Source organism: Mixophyes fleayi, chromosome 1 (assembly GCF_038048845.1).
Source record: "Mixophyes fleayi isolate aMixFle1 chromosome 1, aMixFle1.hap1, whole genome shotgun sequence".
In the NCBI taxonomy this organism is placed as follows: Eukaryota; Metazoa; Chordata; class Amphibia; order Anura; family Limnodynastidae; genus Mixophyes; species Mixophyes fleayi.
The window spans coordinates 425,634,613-425,654,453 of NC_134402.1; the positions used below are offsets into that span (position 1 = coordinate 425,634,613).

The 19,841-nt window shown below is 40.9% G+C and overlaps 1 protein-coding gene across 1 annotated transcript in view; it reads left to right on the forward strand.

Annotated features, from left to right (window-relative positions):
* ITGA2 (integrin subunit alpha 2) overlaps positions 1 to 19,841 on the forward strand; it is a 117,248-nt gene that overhangs the window by 37,643 nt on the left and 59,764 nt on the right. The window contains exons 2-4 of the mRNA XM_075183960.1: positions 5,789 to 5,912; positions 17,834 to 17,943; positions 18,209 to 18,300. Coding sequence (XP_075040061.1) covers positions 5,789 to 5,912; positions 17,834 to 17,943; positions 18,209 to 18,300 — 326 coding nt within the window. The remainder of the gene's footprint in view (positions 1 to 5,788; positions 5,913 to 17,833; positions 17,944 to 18,208; positions 18,301 to 19,841) is intronic.

Consider the following 19,841-nt stretch of genomic DNA (forward strand, 5'->3'; position numbering starts at 1 on the left):
ACAAAACAGTTAATGTTTATGTTGGACAGGTGAAATGTTTATTAGCATAATAATTATTCAAACAGTTAAAATACATTCCAGTGTTCATTTCCACACACTTCTCCAGCTGACTCTCTGCAGGTCTCTCTCGTATTCTGCTCATTGTCTCAGTGTATGCTCTACATTCACACTGTGTGTGGCATACTCAGATCCACCGACTCGTAGTGGTACTAAAGGGACTGCTGTTCCCATTGCTCGTTCAAACTCGATGAGGATTAAAGACAAGCTGAGCTCTCACGTTCAGGAGTATACCAGTGGGTATGGTGTCTAAGCCAGAGGGAGAGGCCATACATACCAACCTGCTCTCCCAGAAAGGTCAGGAGACTCCTGAATTTTGTGTAGTTCTCCAAGACCTCTGGGTGATCAGGACTTTCTCCAAAGTCCAGGACAGGAGAGGGCTGGGCCAGAGGGCTGGGGGGCATCGGTGCCGCTCAGTCTGACCCCCCCACCCCGTGGATGCAAGTTTTTCTTTAATATTACCTGCGGCCGCATCACAAAACACGCGATGCGGGCGCGTCAGCGCACAGGCGGCCTCATCACATGACAGGTGATGTGGTCGCATCATCAATGACGCGGCCGCATTGCGTGTCATGTGATGTGGCCGCCTGTGCGCCCCCCAGGGCCCCCCTGAGACTTGCCAGCCTGCGCCTGGTCCAGGAGGGCCCCGTTCCAAACACTAGGAGGTGGGGGCCTCGATGACATGATTCTGCACTTGCCACCTAGCATCCCCTTTTTAAAGTTAGCAAGTAGGAGTCACTACCAGGGACAGACTGGGCTGAAGGGCAGGGGGGCATTTGCCCCCTGGGCTGGTTCCATAGTGGGCTACCTTGGGCTGGGTCACTGGGCCACCTGCATTTTTTTTCCATTGGAATAGGCTATTGAGTCGAGTCTTGGCCCCCCCGGGCTAAGATTTGTCAGCCCTCTCCTGGTCACTACCATCCTGCTTTTCAGTGCATGTGGTTTCTCAGCTCAGACCCTCAGCACATCCACTCTCTCTCTGAGTCCCTGACCTGCCCCCCGTCCCCTTCACACTACATCTAAGGAGCTGGGAGCTGATGACAGCAGAACAAGCAGTTGTTAAATATAATATTCCACCTGCAAAGGTATAGGGAAGCCTTTGGCAGTGAAAGCCAGTAAATTTTACCACTGGCACAGACTGTTACCGACAATAGTAGCATCATTGTTGCTGGTAACCCTTTGTTTTATAGGGCAAAACAAAAAATCCCAACCGCGGTAAGGATTTTCGCCCTTTGATAAACTGGTTCCTAAGTTACTTGGACCCTGACCTCTTCCTTATGTGTTTTCAGTTGCATGTAACTGTACTTGTCTTTATTTCACCATATTGTATAGTAAACCTGTTTTCTGGGTTTGTAGAATTGCTAAATACCCAGTGGCTTTACATAACAAATACTTATACACAATTTACAGAGCAACAGTAGAAATCTGGAATTTTGATTTGTATTGACAAAAGCTGTCCAGGGGGCAACTCCTTGTGAATTATTTAAACATTTTCTGTAAAGCTAAGTAATATGTGGCACTATACAAATAAAAGTTCATAAATGCATAACGAATAAACTCTGTATAAATGAATCCAGTGTGATATGTTTCTTTTTTACACACAGGATCAATCTGCAGATTAAGACCAGCCTGAAGACCCTCTCCTAACGCACTATAATGTCCCTTAATTGTTCATTATTAATAAATTCTCCCTCTCTATAATGGCCGCTTAATACAGGAATTATACTGAGGCTGGCATAACGAGGTGACCTATAATGGAATTAATATATTTTAATGTACTTTGTGCAGAAAATATACAATATATGGACAAAAGTATTTGGCCACACCTGTTAATTATTGAATTGAGGTGTTTCGATCAGACCCGTTGCCAGAGGTGTATAAATTCAGCACCTAGTCATGCAGTCTCTATTTGCAAACATTTGTGATACCAAATGGGACGTTCTGAAGAGCTCAGTGACTACAAGCGTGGTACTGTGATAGGACGCCACCTTTGCAATAAGATGGTTCGTGAAATTTCATCCTTGCTGGATATTCCACGGTCAACTGTAAGTGATATTATTAGAAAGTGGAAGCATTTAGAAACAGCAGCAACTCAGCCACAAAGCGAAAGACCACGTAAAATAACAAAGCGGGGTCAACGACTGCTAAGGTGCATGGTACGTAAAAGTCACCAATGCACTGCTGACTCCATAGCTGAAGTGTTCTGAACTTCCACTCTCATTAATGTGAGCACAAAAACTGTGCGGCGGGAGCTTAATGGAATGGGTTTCCATGGTCAAGCAGCCTCACATCACCAAGACCAATTTCAGGCGTCGGATGGAGTCGTGTAAAGCACACCAACACTGGACTATGGAGCACTGGAAATGTGTCTAATCGAGTGATGAATCACACGTCTCTGTTTGCCAGTCAGATGGGCAAGTTTGGGTTTGGCGGTTGTGGAAACACTTTTCTATTCCAAAATCACTGTGCCCTAGTGCACAAAGCAAGGAGTACAAAGACGTGGTTTGATGAGTTCGAAGTGGAAGAACTTGAATGGCCCGCACAGAGCCCTGACCTCAACCCCATCGAACACCTTTGGGTTTAACTGGAACAGAGATTGCAAGCGGCCTTCTCATCCAACATCAGCGCCTGACCTCATAACTGCTCTACAGAATGAATGAGCACAAATTCCCACAGAAACACTCCAACATCTTGTGGAAAACCTTCCAAGAAGAGTGGAATCTGTTATCGCTCCATAATAAAGTATATGGATTTGAATACAATGTCATTACAGACTCTGTTGGTGTAATGGTCAAATACTTTTAAAATACTTTTATCCATATAGTGTACCTGATGATAAGGGTTGTGCTATACAAGGGGCATTCTATAGGAGGAGCACTATATTACAATTAATTGTCCTTTAGTGCTGATTTATATTTTATCTCTATGCTAGACTAAATATAAAATAATTATACTGCTGTACTACAGTCAGGCTAATAGAAACCTCTGGTCTTAGCGGCGGGGTTGCCAACTGAAAATATTTAGTGACAATTTTGTAAACATTTACTAAACATCTATTTTCATAGTTCTCTAAACTTATTTTTCACCAAGGATAGTGGCGGAACTATGGGGGGCAGTAAAAACAAAGTGTTCTTCTGAGCCAGAGCATGCTCTCAAAAGAGCAGAGTGGAGGATTCTTCTGAACCAGAGATTGCTTTAGAAAGAAGAGAGTGGAGAATTCTTCTGAACCAGCTATGTTTTCAAAAGAGTAGAGTTGGTAGCCTACAAGGCTAGAGCAGCATCGCCAGGCCCTTACCCAAATTTTGCTATGAGGCCCAGCAATGCTTGTTCCGCCCCTGGCCAAGGTGTTTAATTAATTAATTCTTTACTTTTAATTTTTTTTTCTAAGAGTGGCTTTTTGAAACATTGCAATTAGTGTAGTAAAATAAACAAACCAACTGTTAATAAACAGAAAAGAAAAATGTGTACATCAGAAGACCTGTTTTTGAGTAGTAATTACTGTGCATGTATTTCTAAGATTTTCTGCATTTATAATTAGTTTCAGGATGTGGGATCACCCACAAATTGCCTGAAATGGATAGGTCTTCTTGCCTTTCAGTATTTTCAGAAGAAGATAATGGCTTTGGACAAGGATGATGTTTTATAGATAAACAGGTCTCAAAAAGTCACAAAGAGTGTCAGAACACACATTTGGAAAATGCTTTGCATACAGTGCCCTTAAATGTATCATATTAAGGAACAAGTAAACTCTATGTTGGACATATCCATGTGTGTTATTATTGAACTAAATTCTATGTTTAAAATAACTGAAGTGTTTACAATGTTGACACATCTATCATTACGGGGATGTATACCACTGATCAAATGGCATTATTTTACACAATCGGCCTGGAGGAGCAGTGGAATAGGGAATACCTAAACAAAGAGGGCGTCACATGAGTGAACATGAGCATTGTATTATTAAGAATATCTATACCCTTTAAATAAATGGATACCTTCCAACAGTTACATTTTTGGATGGACTGTTCCTGTTCTGGATCAAATTCCCCTGTCCCTCTTTATTTAAGCGTACATTATTTTCAGTATATTGTATAGATCTGAGATAAACCATGTCTGCAGAGACGAGTGGAGCTTCAGAGGTTGGAATGACTGGCTTGCACGTTTCTTGGTAAAGAGAATTCTTTGAACAGATTGTTCATCACAGATGACCAATGAATCCTCTGCATATTTGAATGGGACTAAATGACATGCTATGCTATTTAAGCTTTTTGACTCATACATTAGTGTTTTGGATGTGTTTGTATATGTTAGCATTTGATCGTCATGCTATATGTAGAAAAATGTCTGTATTTAGACCTTTAAAATATTGTAATTTTATGTTCATAGTTAGTTATATATGCTTTGTGAATTGTATTTTGGAAACTTTATAGCTATAAAGCATTTTTTACCCAGGGTGTAATCTCCAGTGATTAACCTCTGATTAATTTTTAGGTTGGGCTTTTATTTATTCATGGGTTAAATGTACAAAATAGATTCAGAGGGTCAATTTTGCAATTATAACCTCTATTCTAGGTACAATTATTTGCTAGACACACTGTTAGATACTTTATCTAGTGCTTACCTTTATTACAGCATCTCCATTCTTGAGGGGCTGGACATATTCAGTTTTCTGTCTAAGGTAAACCCCACTGGCGTGTCACTAACTCAATGTCATCGGTTGTCATTGAATACTGTGAAAAACATTTTGTGCTAGTATGGGAATGATCAGCTGGAAATGCAATGAAGATTAGTGCTAAATACACTCTATTAGAGGGTGCATTTAGCATTAAATGAATGTACATAGACCAAACTTGCCTACTATTCTGGAATATCTGGGAGACAAATTCTGGATAACTCCCCACGCCGTGAGTACATGATTGCGGCATTGCGCCACAGGTGCTGGGCCAATAAAAAGCAATGCACTGCGCCACACAGCCTTGACACTTGACCTCCCCTCCGGGATCTTTACGGGTAGTATTGTAAGGTTGTCAAGTATGACATAGACTAGTCTGTTTTGTACATTTACTTCCTAAACATAAAGGGCCTGATTCATTAAGGAAAGTAAAGGATAAAAAGGAGTAAGTTTGCACTTTGGCAAAACCATGTTGCATTGGAGGGGGGATGTAAACTTAAAATGTGAAGACAGATTTATAGTTGGTAAAAGTAAAACTTTCAATATGTGTGCGACATGAAAAAATAGCCAGTATTTATCTTATGTGCAAAATAATAAACTAATATGCACCCCTTGCATAGTAACATGGTTTGTCCAGGAGCAAAATACACCTTTTTTTTTGCCTTACCTTCCATAATGAATCAGGCCCAAAGTCCACTTTTCCTTTAAAGTTTGTACCATCTTAATGCAGCTAGCAGATCATTAACCTCTTCTATACAATGCAGACAGTGCTGTATGTTTATTCATCATTGATTACATTTTGCAAATACCATTTAGGTGAGATTAGCAGGTTCCCGGTTTCCAGATCACTCAGTCAAAAACCTTGTCTTTCTGTTGAGGTGCTGCACCATTTTCGTCCTGCATTAAACACTTTTCACTAGTACTGTAACATAAGCAATCACTAATAATCATTATCATTGTGTCAGTGTAATCTAATTCTTTGCAGTAACTGTTGACCCCAATGTTCTGCCGACTCCACTTTTAGACATGTGCTCATATCTGTTTCTTCTAATGTTCTAGGTGCATTTTTTCAATTCTGTACGTCATACAATGTTGGGCTCTCAGGGCATAAAATATTTTCTGGATCACCAAATGAGCAGTTTGGGCACGCTGTCCAACAGTTTAATAATAAAGACGGAAACTGGTAAGGAAAAAAACATACTTATGTTTTCATATACTGCATATAATACATACTTATGTTTTCTTATATATCTAATACATACTTATGTTTTCATATACTGCATATAATACATATTTATGTTTTCTTATATATATATAATACATACTTATGTTTCCTATACTGCATATAATACTGCATATAATACAATCTTATGTTTTCCTGTACTGCAAATAATACTGCGTATAATACATACTTGTATTTCCATATACTGCATATAATACATACTTGTATTTCCATATACTGCATATAATACATACTTGTATTTACATATACTGTATACAATACTGCATGTAATACATACTTGTATTTACATATATTGCATATAATACTGCATTTAATATAGACTTATATTTTCTTATTTTGCATTGTTAGTATAGTGATTTATTTGTTTCTAAAGAGAATTGCAAAAATCTGTTAAATGTAGCATGTTCTGTTTAACATATATCACGCACTCATGCTAAGAGCATACTTGCTTATCTTGGGCAACTTCTTTCCGGGAGAGGGGCGTGACTGGAGGGCGGGAGGGGGCGGGGTGTGGCCAAACGCGTAATTGTTGCCAAAATGACGCGATTCACCGCAAATCGCATCATTTTGAGACGCCAGTAGCGGGATGCAGGAGATTTGCCTGCTCTCCCGGGAGTCCTTGAGACTGACCCGAATTTCGTAAGTCTCCCGGACATTCTGGGAGAGTTGGCAAGAATGGCTAAGAGGTGTTTCTAGGCCTAACAGTGTTGGGAGAATATATCCGAAAGCTGGTGCATTTTGGAGACCCATCGTTTGGTGTACCCAGTGCCAGTCCTCTGCTTGGATCAGAGATGGGCAAATCTTTCAGAATTGCTCTGCAGAATATCTGGCTCATTTCACAATTGCGAATTTCACATGTTTTTTTTGGTGAAATTTGGCTTTAAGTGTTACTCACGGAATTCCTCCTGTTATTTGTGTTCCACCCACAATTTAAAACCCATCACGGAACAGAATTTTCCCAGCTTCATTTACAGACTGTACAGTTCACAAAACGTGAATTTACAAATAAAATAGGTTTCAATCAAAAGCAGAACTCAATGCTTGTATCACTGGTCCGTCAAACCTGGGCGAAACAATGTTTGTGAAATTTAATTTGGGTGAAGTTTCACAGCAGCTTCATTCTTCTTAAGCTTGAATCTGTACAGAAATTATTTCCCCCAAAACGTCACTTCATAACACCCATTAAGAGATTAATCTGAAATGAGAATTCTGTTATTGCTCAGCATAATGTCTGAAAACATTTGAAGATTTTCACACATTCCAAAATTGAACTTGGTGAAACGTTAGTTATGCAGTATTTCAAAGATGAGTTCAGAGCTCATAACTATTCAGACTTAGCTTATACATGAGATATTTCAGACCTATACACCAATAATAATGTTGTCAATATGTGAAAAGAGTTTATATGTGCATGCTGTGTCTTGCTTTAATATACAACCGACACTGACAATTTGACAGTCAATTAGGACATTGTATGGTCTCTTTCAGCACTTATGTATTTTATGCAGGAATCTTACCATTCTACTTAACAGAAAGACAGAGAGAGAGAGAGAGACATAGGGCTTATAGCTTCCTACTGAGAATGCACAATGTGGGCCTGATTCATTAAGGAATGTAAATGTTGATACCTGCCAAATTTTGCATAAAATCACTCTGTGCATGCCCAGAACTGGATGACACGTCAATGAATGCAGCAACGTCCAATTCATCTTTGAGGGCAAAGGACCCTTTCTACAGCCTATGATTTCATGGGCAGAACGAGGAGGAGAATTGGCGTATGCACATAGTCAATGTACAGTAAGGGCGTGCCTAGCTCAAGCACATGCAGCAGCGTCCAATTCAAACTTTGGACATCTCTAAGGTACGTGCTTTTCTGTCGTAAGTAGTCAATAGTAAAGTAGCGGGGGCGGGGCTTGGGCCACGAATCGCGCCTCATCGTGGCACCACCCCCTGCTGTAATTGGTCAGAAAATGTGATTGATGTTTAGGGGGTAGGGCCAAAGGGCACAATCCGTCGCCCCCTCCCCCCATAAGCCCCCCTTCCCCCGATCTTCTGGAGCAGTCTTTGCCAAAGTTGACAAGTATGAAATACATTAATTTTCAAATATTAGATCCCAATGATCGGTTTGATATTCTCCTTTCATTCTTTGTTATCCATACATTTTAATGGAGCAGTGGGTACATATTATTCATCAAGGATATAAATTGTTTTATCATACCCCATTCAATATGTAGACAGCCAATACTGCTCTTTAATAAGCATGTTTACCGTCTAAATTCCGGAATAAAATTAAATGATCCTAGGATAGACAATTTAAAGGATTAAACAACTGTGTTATGTGTACTTATTATAACACTTGAGGGATTCATATGTCAGTATATTTATATATATATATATATATATATCATTTTCTTTCAGCCATCAGCGTCCCTTTAAATAAAAAAAACAAACAAAACCCTTAACTTACCTTTTAATCGGCTTATTCTCCTCTTCACCTTTCTTCAGTCACTTCTGCTGCCGCGCAAGGGACTCCTGCGTGCTGCGCTCCGCAATGGATGTCGGGATGTCGGGCGTGATGACGTCATGCCCGACATGCACTGCGAGCGCCGCTCGGAGGGAGCCGGATCGCCAGCTGACCGTAAGGTAAGTATTTCCTTTCTTTTTTTTTTTTGGCCAAGATTTTTATTTTTGCAGCGCTGCCTCGACGGGCCCCCTGGGCTGCAGGGCCCCCGGGCACCTGCCTATTGTGCCCAATGGGAGGAACGGCCCTGTAAACAACTCATTTAGAATTATAACAGGCAACTTTCAAAATGTTGCAGAATTTATATACAATATACATGTATAGTTTACAATCACACAGTAGGTAGGCTACTTTTATATTTCAGGAAAGTATTTTGTTTTATAGGGTTATTCTCTGACTACTTGATATTGTTTTGCTGTTACAGAGCTCAGTATATAGTCCTATAGTATATTTAAAATAAGAATATACAAATCATGTAATAATGGATTACTGTTATATATCAGTCGAGGAGTTGTCTGTTCTCCTAATCTCTTTCTCTGCCATCCTGTGCTGTAATAATCATTCTGTAGTGGAAAGTCTGGTACATATTAGAATTGCTCAATTCCTTTACCACCGGCTAACAAAATGCAGGAACTCAATAGGATTATTATAACCAGTGCTTTTTTTGTAAGAAAAAAGGTGCTGGAACTCATCTCTTTCTGCCCCCTCGTTTTTCTGTATTCCTCTCTTTCTGTCTCCCTCGTTTTTCTGTAACCCTCTCTTCCCCCCCCCCCCGGTTTTTTGTAGCCCTCTCTTTCTGTCCCCCTCGTCTTTCTGTATTCCTCTCTTTCTGTCCCCCTCGTCTTGCTGTATTCCTTTCTTTCTGAACCCCTTGTTTTTCTGTATTCCTCTCTTTCTGTCCCCCTCATTTTTTTTAAGCCCCTTCTTTCTGTGCCCCCTCCCCCTTGCTTCCTGTAGTGTGTACTTACCTTCTATACTTCTTTTCTCGCTTCTCTACTTGTTTGATTGATTGCCGATCCTCTCACTGGCAGCGTCATGACATCACGACACTGCCGGAGCTGGAAGCCAGCACAGGACACACACTAAGATGCGGTGCTGCACTGTAGCAGCACAGCAAAAAAAAAAAGTGATAGAAGTTGCAAACATCAACTGTTCAAAAGTTAATTTTAAAAATCCGTTGAAAAATAGGTGCCGGAACACAGTTCCGATGTGTTCTATGACAAAAAAAGCACCGATTATAACCATTCTTATGCAGAGTACTTTGCGAGCCATAAAAGTGTAAAAGCGCAGCACCAATGCATTTTTGTGATAAGACGTGCCTAGTTTTTCACAGTTGCGCCTGTTTTTCTGGGAAGAGTATGAATAGGTGCCCCATCCGATTAGAGGAGTTGGGTGCATTAGGGGTGTTTCTTGATTAGTATGAATCATGTGAGCAAGGTGCCTGGCTTTGTACTGAAGTGGAAAAACAAGATTTCATTTTGTGGAAGAGAAATATATAAATATGATAAAGTGGTGAAAAGTAATTCAATTTTTTCTGAAAGGGCACTCAGCCTTTTTTTATCCCAAAAAAGGACTTGAATTGTCAAGTACCGAGATTAGGACTCATCATACCCCCTAACTGTCCCGATTTTGGTGGGACATCCCATTTCACGTGCCGCAAATGGAATGAGGCTTAATAGGTAAATGGGTGGAGTTCCACCATTTGTGTGATGGGGCTTATTTTGCCCCCCTTTCAGGACTTGAAATGTTGGCAGGTAGGTACTCATGATAGGTAGGATTTTGCATTTGTGCGAGAAAGTGTTTTTCTAGGTGCACTGTTTCCACTATAAGCACTTTCGGGTTTATCTGCCAAACAACAAGTCTAGAAGCAGAGTGGTTTTTCATGTTCATTTCTAAAGAAGTGGGGTCAAGGGTGGAACAATGCATCACAAAAATGGACATTTGTTATGTATGTTATAGAGCATACTTGGCAACTTTTTGGCATTGGCGTCTGGGAGCCTCCCTGGGGAAGGTGGGTGTGCGGGGGCGAGGCTCCGAAATCGCGGAAGTCTCCCGAAATGCGTGAGTCTCCCGGACATTCCAGGAGAGTTGGCAAGTGTGTTATAGAGATGTATATCATCATCAGCAGCAGCAGCAACTATTTATATAGTGCCACTAATTCTGCAGCGCTGTACAGAGAACTCACATCAAACCATATGATGAGCTTTGGAACGATAAAACAAGATGTTTGGAGCGTACACACTATGCGATATCGGCCCTAATAGTCATTTATCGTGTGATTGGCATGATATTCAGGTGATAAACCTGTAGTGTGTACCCAGCCTAACACTTTCACTGCAAACAACACTTGTGTCAACACGTCAAGTATTGTACAGGAGCATATTTGCTTATGAATATGTACAGAGTGATTGGTAAACACTACAAATAGTACTGCATCCAAACTCAATTGGACACAACCCACAATTATATTTCTGAATGTTCTCCTTCTCTGGGATTAAATTTAGAATACACTCACACATTCACACACACACTCAAACACACACACACACACACACACACACTCACACACTCACATACACACACTCACATATTCACACACTCACTCACACATTCACTCACTCACTCACACATTCATACACACACACACACACACACACACACACACACACACACACACACGTGCACTTGTGTACCATGCAGTATAAAGGACTATAAAATTAGATTCGGTGCGAATGTCTTTATCTTTGAAGATATAGGATGGCTAGTATTTTTACAAAAAGATAGGATCCCTACTGTGTTCAAGTCAGCAGTTAGAAGTTCACCATTTGCATTAAAATCCGTGAAAAACACAATGAAATGTAGCCATTTAGCTTGGTTAAGTTGGCTCAAATGTGATCAAAGCTGTCTATTCTAAAGATATTTCATTGCGAATCAAGTATAAGATCGAAAAACATTTTAAAACAAGATCAAACCTCCCTAATCACAACAATGTGCCAATGTTGGGGCAGAAAACCAGTAATATCCCTAAATGTTCTGCCTACCTTAAGTCTTCCAACAAATGTATAGGGTAACCCCGTAGATGATTCTCAACATAGCCCCTCAGAGTAGAGTTCCCAGTAAATTAAGTGTGTAATTCTTTCATTTACAATTTTCACAAGAGAAATGGGTGGAATGAAGGAGGAGGTCTACTCTCCCGAGAGAACTCCCTGAAATTAGGGGAGAGTATTATTATTATTATTATTATTATTATTATTAATTTTTATTTATAGGGCGCCACAAAGTATCCGTAGCGCCGTACAAGGACAAACAATGGCACAGTACAAGGTGAAATAGCACAGTACAAGTAACAGTAAGCACTATAACTCTGGAGGCTCAGGCACAGCATGAAAGAGATGGAGGGAGGGGAAAAGTAGGTATAGGCAGGTAACTATGGCCCAAGAGGGTGGGCACGGATGACAGGTTGAGAGTCACTGAGGGGAGCGGAGAGAAGCGAGAGGAGACAGAGGTCAGAGGGACTGAGAGGAGGTGAGCTGAGTAGCTGGAGAGCGCAGTTAAAAGTGATGGAAACGGAAGGTAGGAGAGCCCTGCTCAAAGGAGCGAACAATCTAAAGGGAGGGGAAGACAGACAGACACATGGATAAGACGGAGAGACAGGAGAAACCGAGACGGAGTCGAGGAAGGGGGAGAAGGGAAGAAGGGATGAGAAAAAGAGGTAGCCGACCGGTGGGAGTTTAGGCATGAGACTGGAAGGCTTTAAGGAAAAGGTGGGTTTTTAATGTTCGTTTGAAAGAGGACAGATTAGGGGAAGTTCTGATGGAGCGGGGGAGCTTGTTCCAATGGAGGGGAGCGGCGCGGGAGAAGTCTTGGATACGTGCGTGAGAGGAGGTAATCAGAGGGGAAGAGAGGCGACGATCGTTGGACGATCGCAGTGAGCGGGAGGGAGTGTGAATAGAGATAAGGTTAGAGATGTAGGGAGCAGTGGAGTTGGCGAGGGCCTTGTAAGTCAGAGTGAGGAGCTTGAAAAGGATTCTGTAGGGGAAGGGAAGCCAGTGAAGGGCTTGGTAGAGTGGGGATACAGAGGTGGAACGGCGAGAGAGGAAAATAAGCCTAGCAGCGGCGTTAAGTACAGATCTAAGGGGAGCGAGATGAGAGAGGGGGAGGCCGATAAGGAGAAGGTTGCAGTAGTCCAAGCGGGAGATAATCAGAGAGTGGACGAGAGATTTGGTGGCATCCTGGGAGAGGAAGGGCCGAATGCGGGCAATGATGCGAAGCTGGAAACGGCAGGATTTGGCGAGAGAGTGAATGTGAGGGGCAAAGGAGAGAGAGGAGTCGAGGATGACACCTAGGCAGCGGAGTTGGGGAACAGGGGAGATAGATGAGTTGTCAACAGTGATGGAGAGGTCAGAGGGGAAGGAGGTACGAGAAGGAGGAAAGACAATGAGTTCAGTTTTAGCAAGATTGAGTTTAAGAAATCTAGAGGACATCCAGGAGGAGATGGCAGAGAGGCATGCGGATACCCTGGAAAGAAGGGAGGGAGAGAGATCAGGAGAGGAAAGGTAGAGTTGAGTGTCATCAGCATAAAGGTGGTACTTGAGGTCGAAGGAGCTGATGAGTGCACCCAGAGTAGGCAAGTATGTGTATCACTACATCGAATAACTTTACCGAAGCTAAAAAAAAATGTGGTGGGGTGGACTTACCTGCCTGATTCTACGCAAAACTACATAGAATTTTTTTTTTTTCAAAGACCCTTTACCGTTTAAGTACCATTATCATCTAAACACATCCCAAGCATCACTGCCTACTGTAGGTGCACTTCGGTGTACTGCAAACCCATCATATGTTTATCAAACTTGCTTGTAATATAGCTTCTGCATTCTAAATGTTCCACTTGATGGAATGTTAAGCTTATTCAGCCCAGAGATAGAGGATACACCACTCAAAGCATAAAGTGTACACTGCAGGGTGCGATTTAAGGACTATTACTGCATATTGTGTATGTCCCGTCTTTGTGGTTCATCTATAAACCCTCCACATTTTACTGTAACCTGGGACTTTACGGGTTATCGTTTTTAACCAGAATTTTTTCACTGGGATGACATTTTGGTGTATTTAGCAAACAGTAAAGCCTGTGAGGGTTTTCAGTTGAAAACACACATGAACTTTTAGTGGGTACAGCTGCTTTACATTTGTTCTCTTTCGTAAAACATTTGACATATGCAGAGGAAGAAGTGACAACATTAATCTTCCTTCTAGGGCTGTTTCAGAGTAAACTTTATCCGATGAGAACACTTCACAGGAAGACAGATTATGGTTTTGCATAGGAAGTGCTCACTCAACTTTGGTGCTTTAGAAGAAATCTATTGAAACACAAGTGTCTGAATGGCTATCACAATTCTCAGTAGATTATCTCACATTGTACCAAGAGGCAGACTACCAAATAGAGGTGGCCAAGTGATATAACCGAGACCTATCTTGTGTGGTGTAGAACCAGGCAAAAATAAAATAATTCCACACTCTTGTATGGGAAGAAGATTTTCTCCAGACCATCAGGTGCCAGGGCTGGAGAAGACTGCGTGGGCACTTTAGGTGGCTACTGCTCCTCCATGTCAGTGGCCGGGGCTAAGTGTAAGGGCAGATTGGGCACATTAATAATATTGAGAGTGACATTAAGTCACTCATTTCGTGTTTTAGGCACCCCCTGAACATTGGCACCCTAGGTAACTGCCTAGGTTCCCTTACTGGTATCGCTGAGCCTGCCTGGTGCTCTGTGTAGTCAGGGTAATAGACAGGCTAACTCTGAATGAGAACTGCATATTAAAATGGGTTGAAAATGCAATATTTTATATATATAGCTGAAGGAAGGGAGTGGAGCACTGACGGCCGGTCCTATATATGTATGTGTTAAAAACAGACAAATACTACAGCAACCTATATTATTATAAAGACCTGAAGAAAAGACAGAAGAAAGAAAACAGTCTGTGTGCATTGTTGTAACTTTCATCACATCATTTTAGAATTATTTGCTTTTTTGGTATCATTTTTAGAGAAGATAATGAATGAAAGAAGCAGGAAAAAAAAAACCTTGGACACTGGCCCTGAGAGATGTCAGTGTCTTACAAAGGCCTTTTTTAAAGGATCTCTGCTGACCTTTGATTTGACTGAAACCTTCAACCAATCAGAATTTTTCCTGTATCTAATTGTATCCAATTGGTTGAGAATTTTAACCAACCGGTGTGAAAACAATTGAATTAATTCCGCTCATCCTTTATGACTTTTATTAAAGTAATTCTATCGTTTTCAAATAAGCATTGCATAGGTGATTGTATTGTGTTTCTAACGCACAAAGTGATTTATTTTAGCAGATGCAAAGTTTAACAGTTCACTACATGATTATATTATGATACAGTACAGTACAGCCAATACCAAAAGATACATACATACCGCTGCGCTACCACGGGCCCCAGTGAAGAGTATATCTGTTTAGAATACTGTGGTCAGAGTAGACTGAGGCTAGTGGGGGGTGCAGCTATGATTATATATATACAGTCAGCGTTACAGAGTGAACAATAGAGATGACGTGGCTTGCTTCTATAGGTCCAGACTTCAGATGCGTCCAGGGTAAACAGGTCATAGGCTGGTTCAATCTAAGGAATCCAAAGCCGCCTGAATCTCCAGTTACAATTAGTCTATTAGCATTTTATGGTCAGTATCATATTAAAGGTTTATTCCCTAACATCAATAACTAGAGTATGCAATGTGCGATCTCTTCGCCGAATGCACTGGACAGCTGCTGATGAATAGGGGTTAAATATGATACTAGACATGACTCCTTTCCTATAACCTGAACCTTAAATAACACTGAAGTGTACATATAATCATATTATATAAATTAATAATAAACTAAATACTATCTGCTCATAAATGACTGTGTAACGGAACCAATATGAATATGAATTACATAAATAACTAAATGTTGTAATGCGAGTGTGTACGTGCGTATTTTAACTTGTGGTCCCCGTATGCCACGTGTAGCAATCGACCACTAAAACAATATTAACCAATATACTTTCGTTCATCCAATTATACGACTTCGACACTTTCCATGCAGAAACTCTCAGAGTTAGCCAGAGCTTTAAGAATATATTTTTTGCTTTATCACGTGGACTATCAGTTGACCCTTGGACTGCATGTTAGTGGACTGTCTTTTTCTTTTTCTTTCTTTTTAATCACTTATGGGTAGATTTACTAAAGTTTTTATAAAGATAACCATAAGATTCTAGCTGTCATCTGTGTAGTACATTCTAGAAATTGACAGCTAGTATCTGATTGGTTGCTATGGGCAACAACTCCACTTTTCCTTTTTTGAAGCTTCAGTAAATCTACTTTTTAGTCTATGTTGGATCAAGGTGAAGGAACAGGGGCTTCAATCAAGCTTTTTATTCTTACATATTACTAAGGAAGTAGCTAAAGACCAAGGGTATTACAATTATCCGTTGATGAATGGAGCCATAAATTGGGAGCTGTTCAGTGGTTGAAGTGGACGTTTAGAAGTGGCGGTATGAAAAATGCAAGAGTGGAGATTGATAGTATTACAATGCAGGCAGTAGGAGAAGTGGCGGTATGGCGTGCCACCCTATACCAGCCCACTTCCACCACTGGAACTGTGATAATATGCTGCCATCAAAACACCAGTCAGCGCTGGTAGGCGACACGGTGGACCCAGAATACACTGGGCTCTGTGACGTGAAACTGGACAACAGGATGAAATTTAGGAGGGAACGGCATGGTTATTACTCTGGAACCACACAGCAACAGGTGAATTCTGAAGAACCTCCCTCAGGGAGACTCGTTCATTGCACAAGGCTGGAAAACAGGAACTTGTACTGTATAATGAAACTCACCAAATTAATTAATGGTGCTTTCCTATGTACAAGTTGGGGTTCTGGTGTCATCAGTTGGGCATTACATTTTTGACTTGAAGTGCAGCATAAATGTAACGTTATTTCTTTTGCTTTTCTGCTGAAAATAAAAAGGAAATTGCATTACTGTTTACTAAGAAGTCCATTTTTTACTGTGACAGAGTGGACACAATACATATTATACATAGACTAAAATGTTGTAACAGAACACCATCATTTTGCTAAATATATTGTGTTAAATTATACATAATTGATCTCTGCAAAAATCAAATTGTTTGTTTTGTTTTAGTTGTATTTATTGTTTCAGGGTTTCTCCTGCTCATTATGACTTTGAAGAGCTAATTTTCTCACATGTAGAGGATCACTACACACACTGACACCATGTCCTGCTTTGTCTTTACCGACAGCTGTTGTTTCCTTCTATCTGCAACTTCTCTCAAACCGCTTCTCTTCCCTTATCTCTATTTACACCATTGAGCATTCTCAAGCTTCCTCATATTTGTTCACATCCCCGACTAGTCCACTTTGTGTGGGGCCTCAGACCTGTTCTATTGCGTGGAGAGCTTAACCCTGCGGTTTCTGACAAATGGAGCTTTATTCTCTGGAATGTAACCATTGTTCTTGTCACAACCGATGTGTTAAGCAATATACAAAAGAATAAGTGTACAGGGTACATGTCAGCTTTTTGATAAAATAGGGTCATTAAGCTGAACTTGTCAAAAATTAGGTGCTGCTCTTTGACAGACCACATGATGCTGAAGCACTGCCGCAGCTATGAATGTTGAGTTCCAATACAAATAGACACTATTTCATGTGGCTAGTGTACAAGACAGACTCCTTTCTGCTGGCTTGAATTCAATATTACCCTTTTCTTGTTCACCAATGTACATAGCCTATTTCTGGTGACTAATGTATAATGCAGACCCCATTTATGGTGACTTGTATACAATATAGACCCTTTCCATGTGACTAATATACTTTTTGACCCATTGTGTTTCAACCCCGACAGAGCTTGGTTGATAGAGCTCCATTGTGTTTATATTACAGAAGAGTAAATTAGTTTTTGTACTAGTGTCTACCACTAAATGCCTCACTGTTGCCATCCCCCATCCATCTCCCCAAAAGTTCTGATTATCATGGGACATCCCCTATTGCCGAAAGCCAATACAGATGCAGTCTCACAGGATTGGTGCCCTCTGAGCAGTATAGGGTTAAAGCACGTTTGTACTGATTGTTCAATCGGGAATGTTTGGATGGTGACGTGAAAAGCCATATTTTGATGATTATAACAACAGACTACAAATTTGTTGCCTTCACTGTGCATATGTCCACTGTTACTGTATCAATAAACCGACATACATGCAAGATCATTTTACTGCAGTCTGGTAAGTGGACAACTAACACTCGTTTACTACATTTAGGTTATTGGTTAGTTCTCCATGGAGCGGATATCCCAAGAACAGGATGGGAGATGTCTATAAATGTCCTGTTAACTCACCAACAACAAAATGTGATAAAATGAACTTAGCAAGTAAGTTGTATTTCACCCTATTATTTATAACACAAAATTCTCTATTTACCCCACGCATTTCATAATTTTGCTTTTCCTGTGAATCTCTAATTTGCTGAATATTTCTCGTGTTTCACTGCAAAAGTGTGAAGGTTACCAATAAGAAATGCCTATTAAACCTGCTTATCTGTCTTTCTGCTCTTTTATAATGAATAATCCACTGTGACACATTAACCCATTTGCAATTCAGTGTATAAATGAAGTTAAAGGAATATGTTTCTTGCAGGTGCAACTATAATCCCAAATGTCACTGAGATAAAGGAGGAGATGAACCTTGGACTGACGCTGATAAGAAATGAAAATACAGGTGGATTTTTGGTAGGTTGAGAATGAAATAAACACAATTGTTGAAGAGGACATTTGTTTCATAAAATTGCTGTGGTCATTGTACGTATTGTGGAATACTTTTTTTATTATAAGTTAATACATAGCTTTTGTAGATGTTTTAGTAGCTTGAACAGAGTGATAATCAGCTCCCTGGTGATACTGGCTGGTAGTAGTAAGAGGACTATTACCGCTTCGCCAGCCAGTCTACAGTGCCTCTGCACATGCGTGACCTAGGTAGCCGGCATAATTCCAGCACTGGAAATGTTAACATTTAACCTGCCGACGAGCTAAATGCCGACGGTTCCATTGTGCTGACAGGTTCACAATTTTGCTAGTGTAATTGGCGACATTGACATTGTCGCTAATCACAATGCCGACATTAAAAAGGTAATGGAGACGGTTCCGGCAGCTACACCCTACACCCGCCTCCATTACTCTTGTAATGTCAGCACTGCAATTAGCCTAATGACATGAACAGCAGGCTAAATGCCAACAATTACAGTGGCAGAATTACGTACCCCACCCATATACATATATATATATATATATATATATATATATACATATATAAATATACATATATATATATATATACACACACACACACACACACACACACACACATACACACATCTGCCTTGCCCTTCACTGGCTCCCCATCCCCTTCAGAATCCTGTTCAAACTCCTGACCACCACGTACAAGGCCCTCTCCCAGTCTACTGCCCCCTATATCTCTAATTTGCTCTCCATTCACACTCCTGCCCGCTCCCTGCGCTCGGCAAATGACCGTCGCCTCTCCTCCACCCTGGTCACCTCATCCCACTCCAGAATCCAGGACTTCTCCCGTGCAGCCCCCCTTCACTGGAACGACCTCCCCCGCTCCATCCGTCTCTCTCCCAATCTAAGCTCCTTCAAACGGACACTCAAAACCCATCTGTTCCTTAAAGCCTACCAATCTTCCACCTAACCTGTCCTACCCGCCCCTCTTCTGCCTCTTACACGTCAACTGGCTCCCTTTGTGCTTGAGTTTTGTTCACCCTCCCTTAGGATGTAAGCTCATTTGAGCAGGGCCCTCTTCCCTCCTGTCTCCATACCTGTTCTTCTGCTCCGTCTGTACTGCATCAGCCTGCCTGGAGCCTCTGAAGTTTTGGTATTTATTGTTTACTGTTCAGTTATGTCTCACTCTGTATAGTCTACTGTTTGTACTGTGTACGGTGCTGCGGAACTCTTGTGGTGCCTAACAAATAAAGGATAATAATAATAACACACACACACACACACACACACTATATGGACAAAAATATATAGTCACACCTATTAATTATTGAATTGAGGTGCTTCTATCAGACCCATTAGCAGGGGTGTATAAAATCAAGCACCTAGCCATGCAGTCTCCATTTGCAAATATTTATGTTACAAAATGAGTCATTCTGAAGAACTCAGCGACTTCAAGCGCGGTACTGTGATAGGATGCCACCTTTGCAATAAGACAGTTTGTGGAACTCGTTCAACTGTAAGTGATATTATTAGAA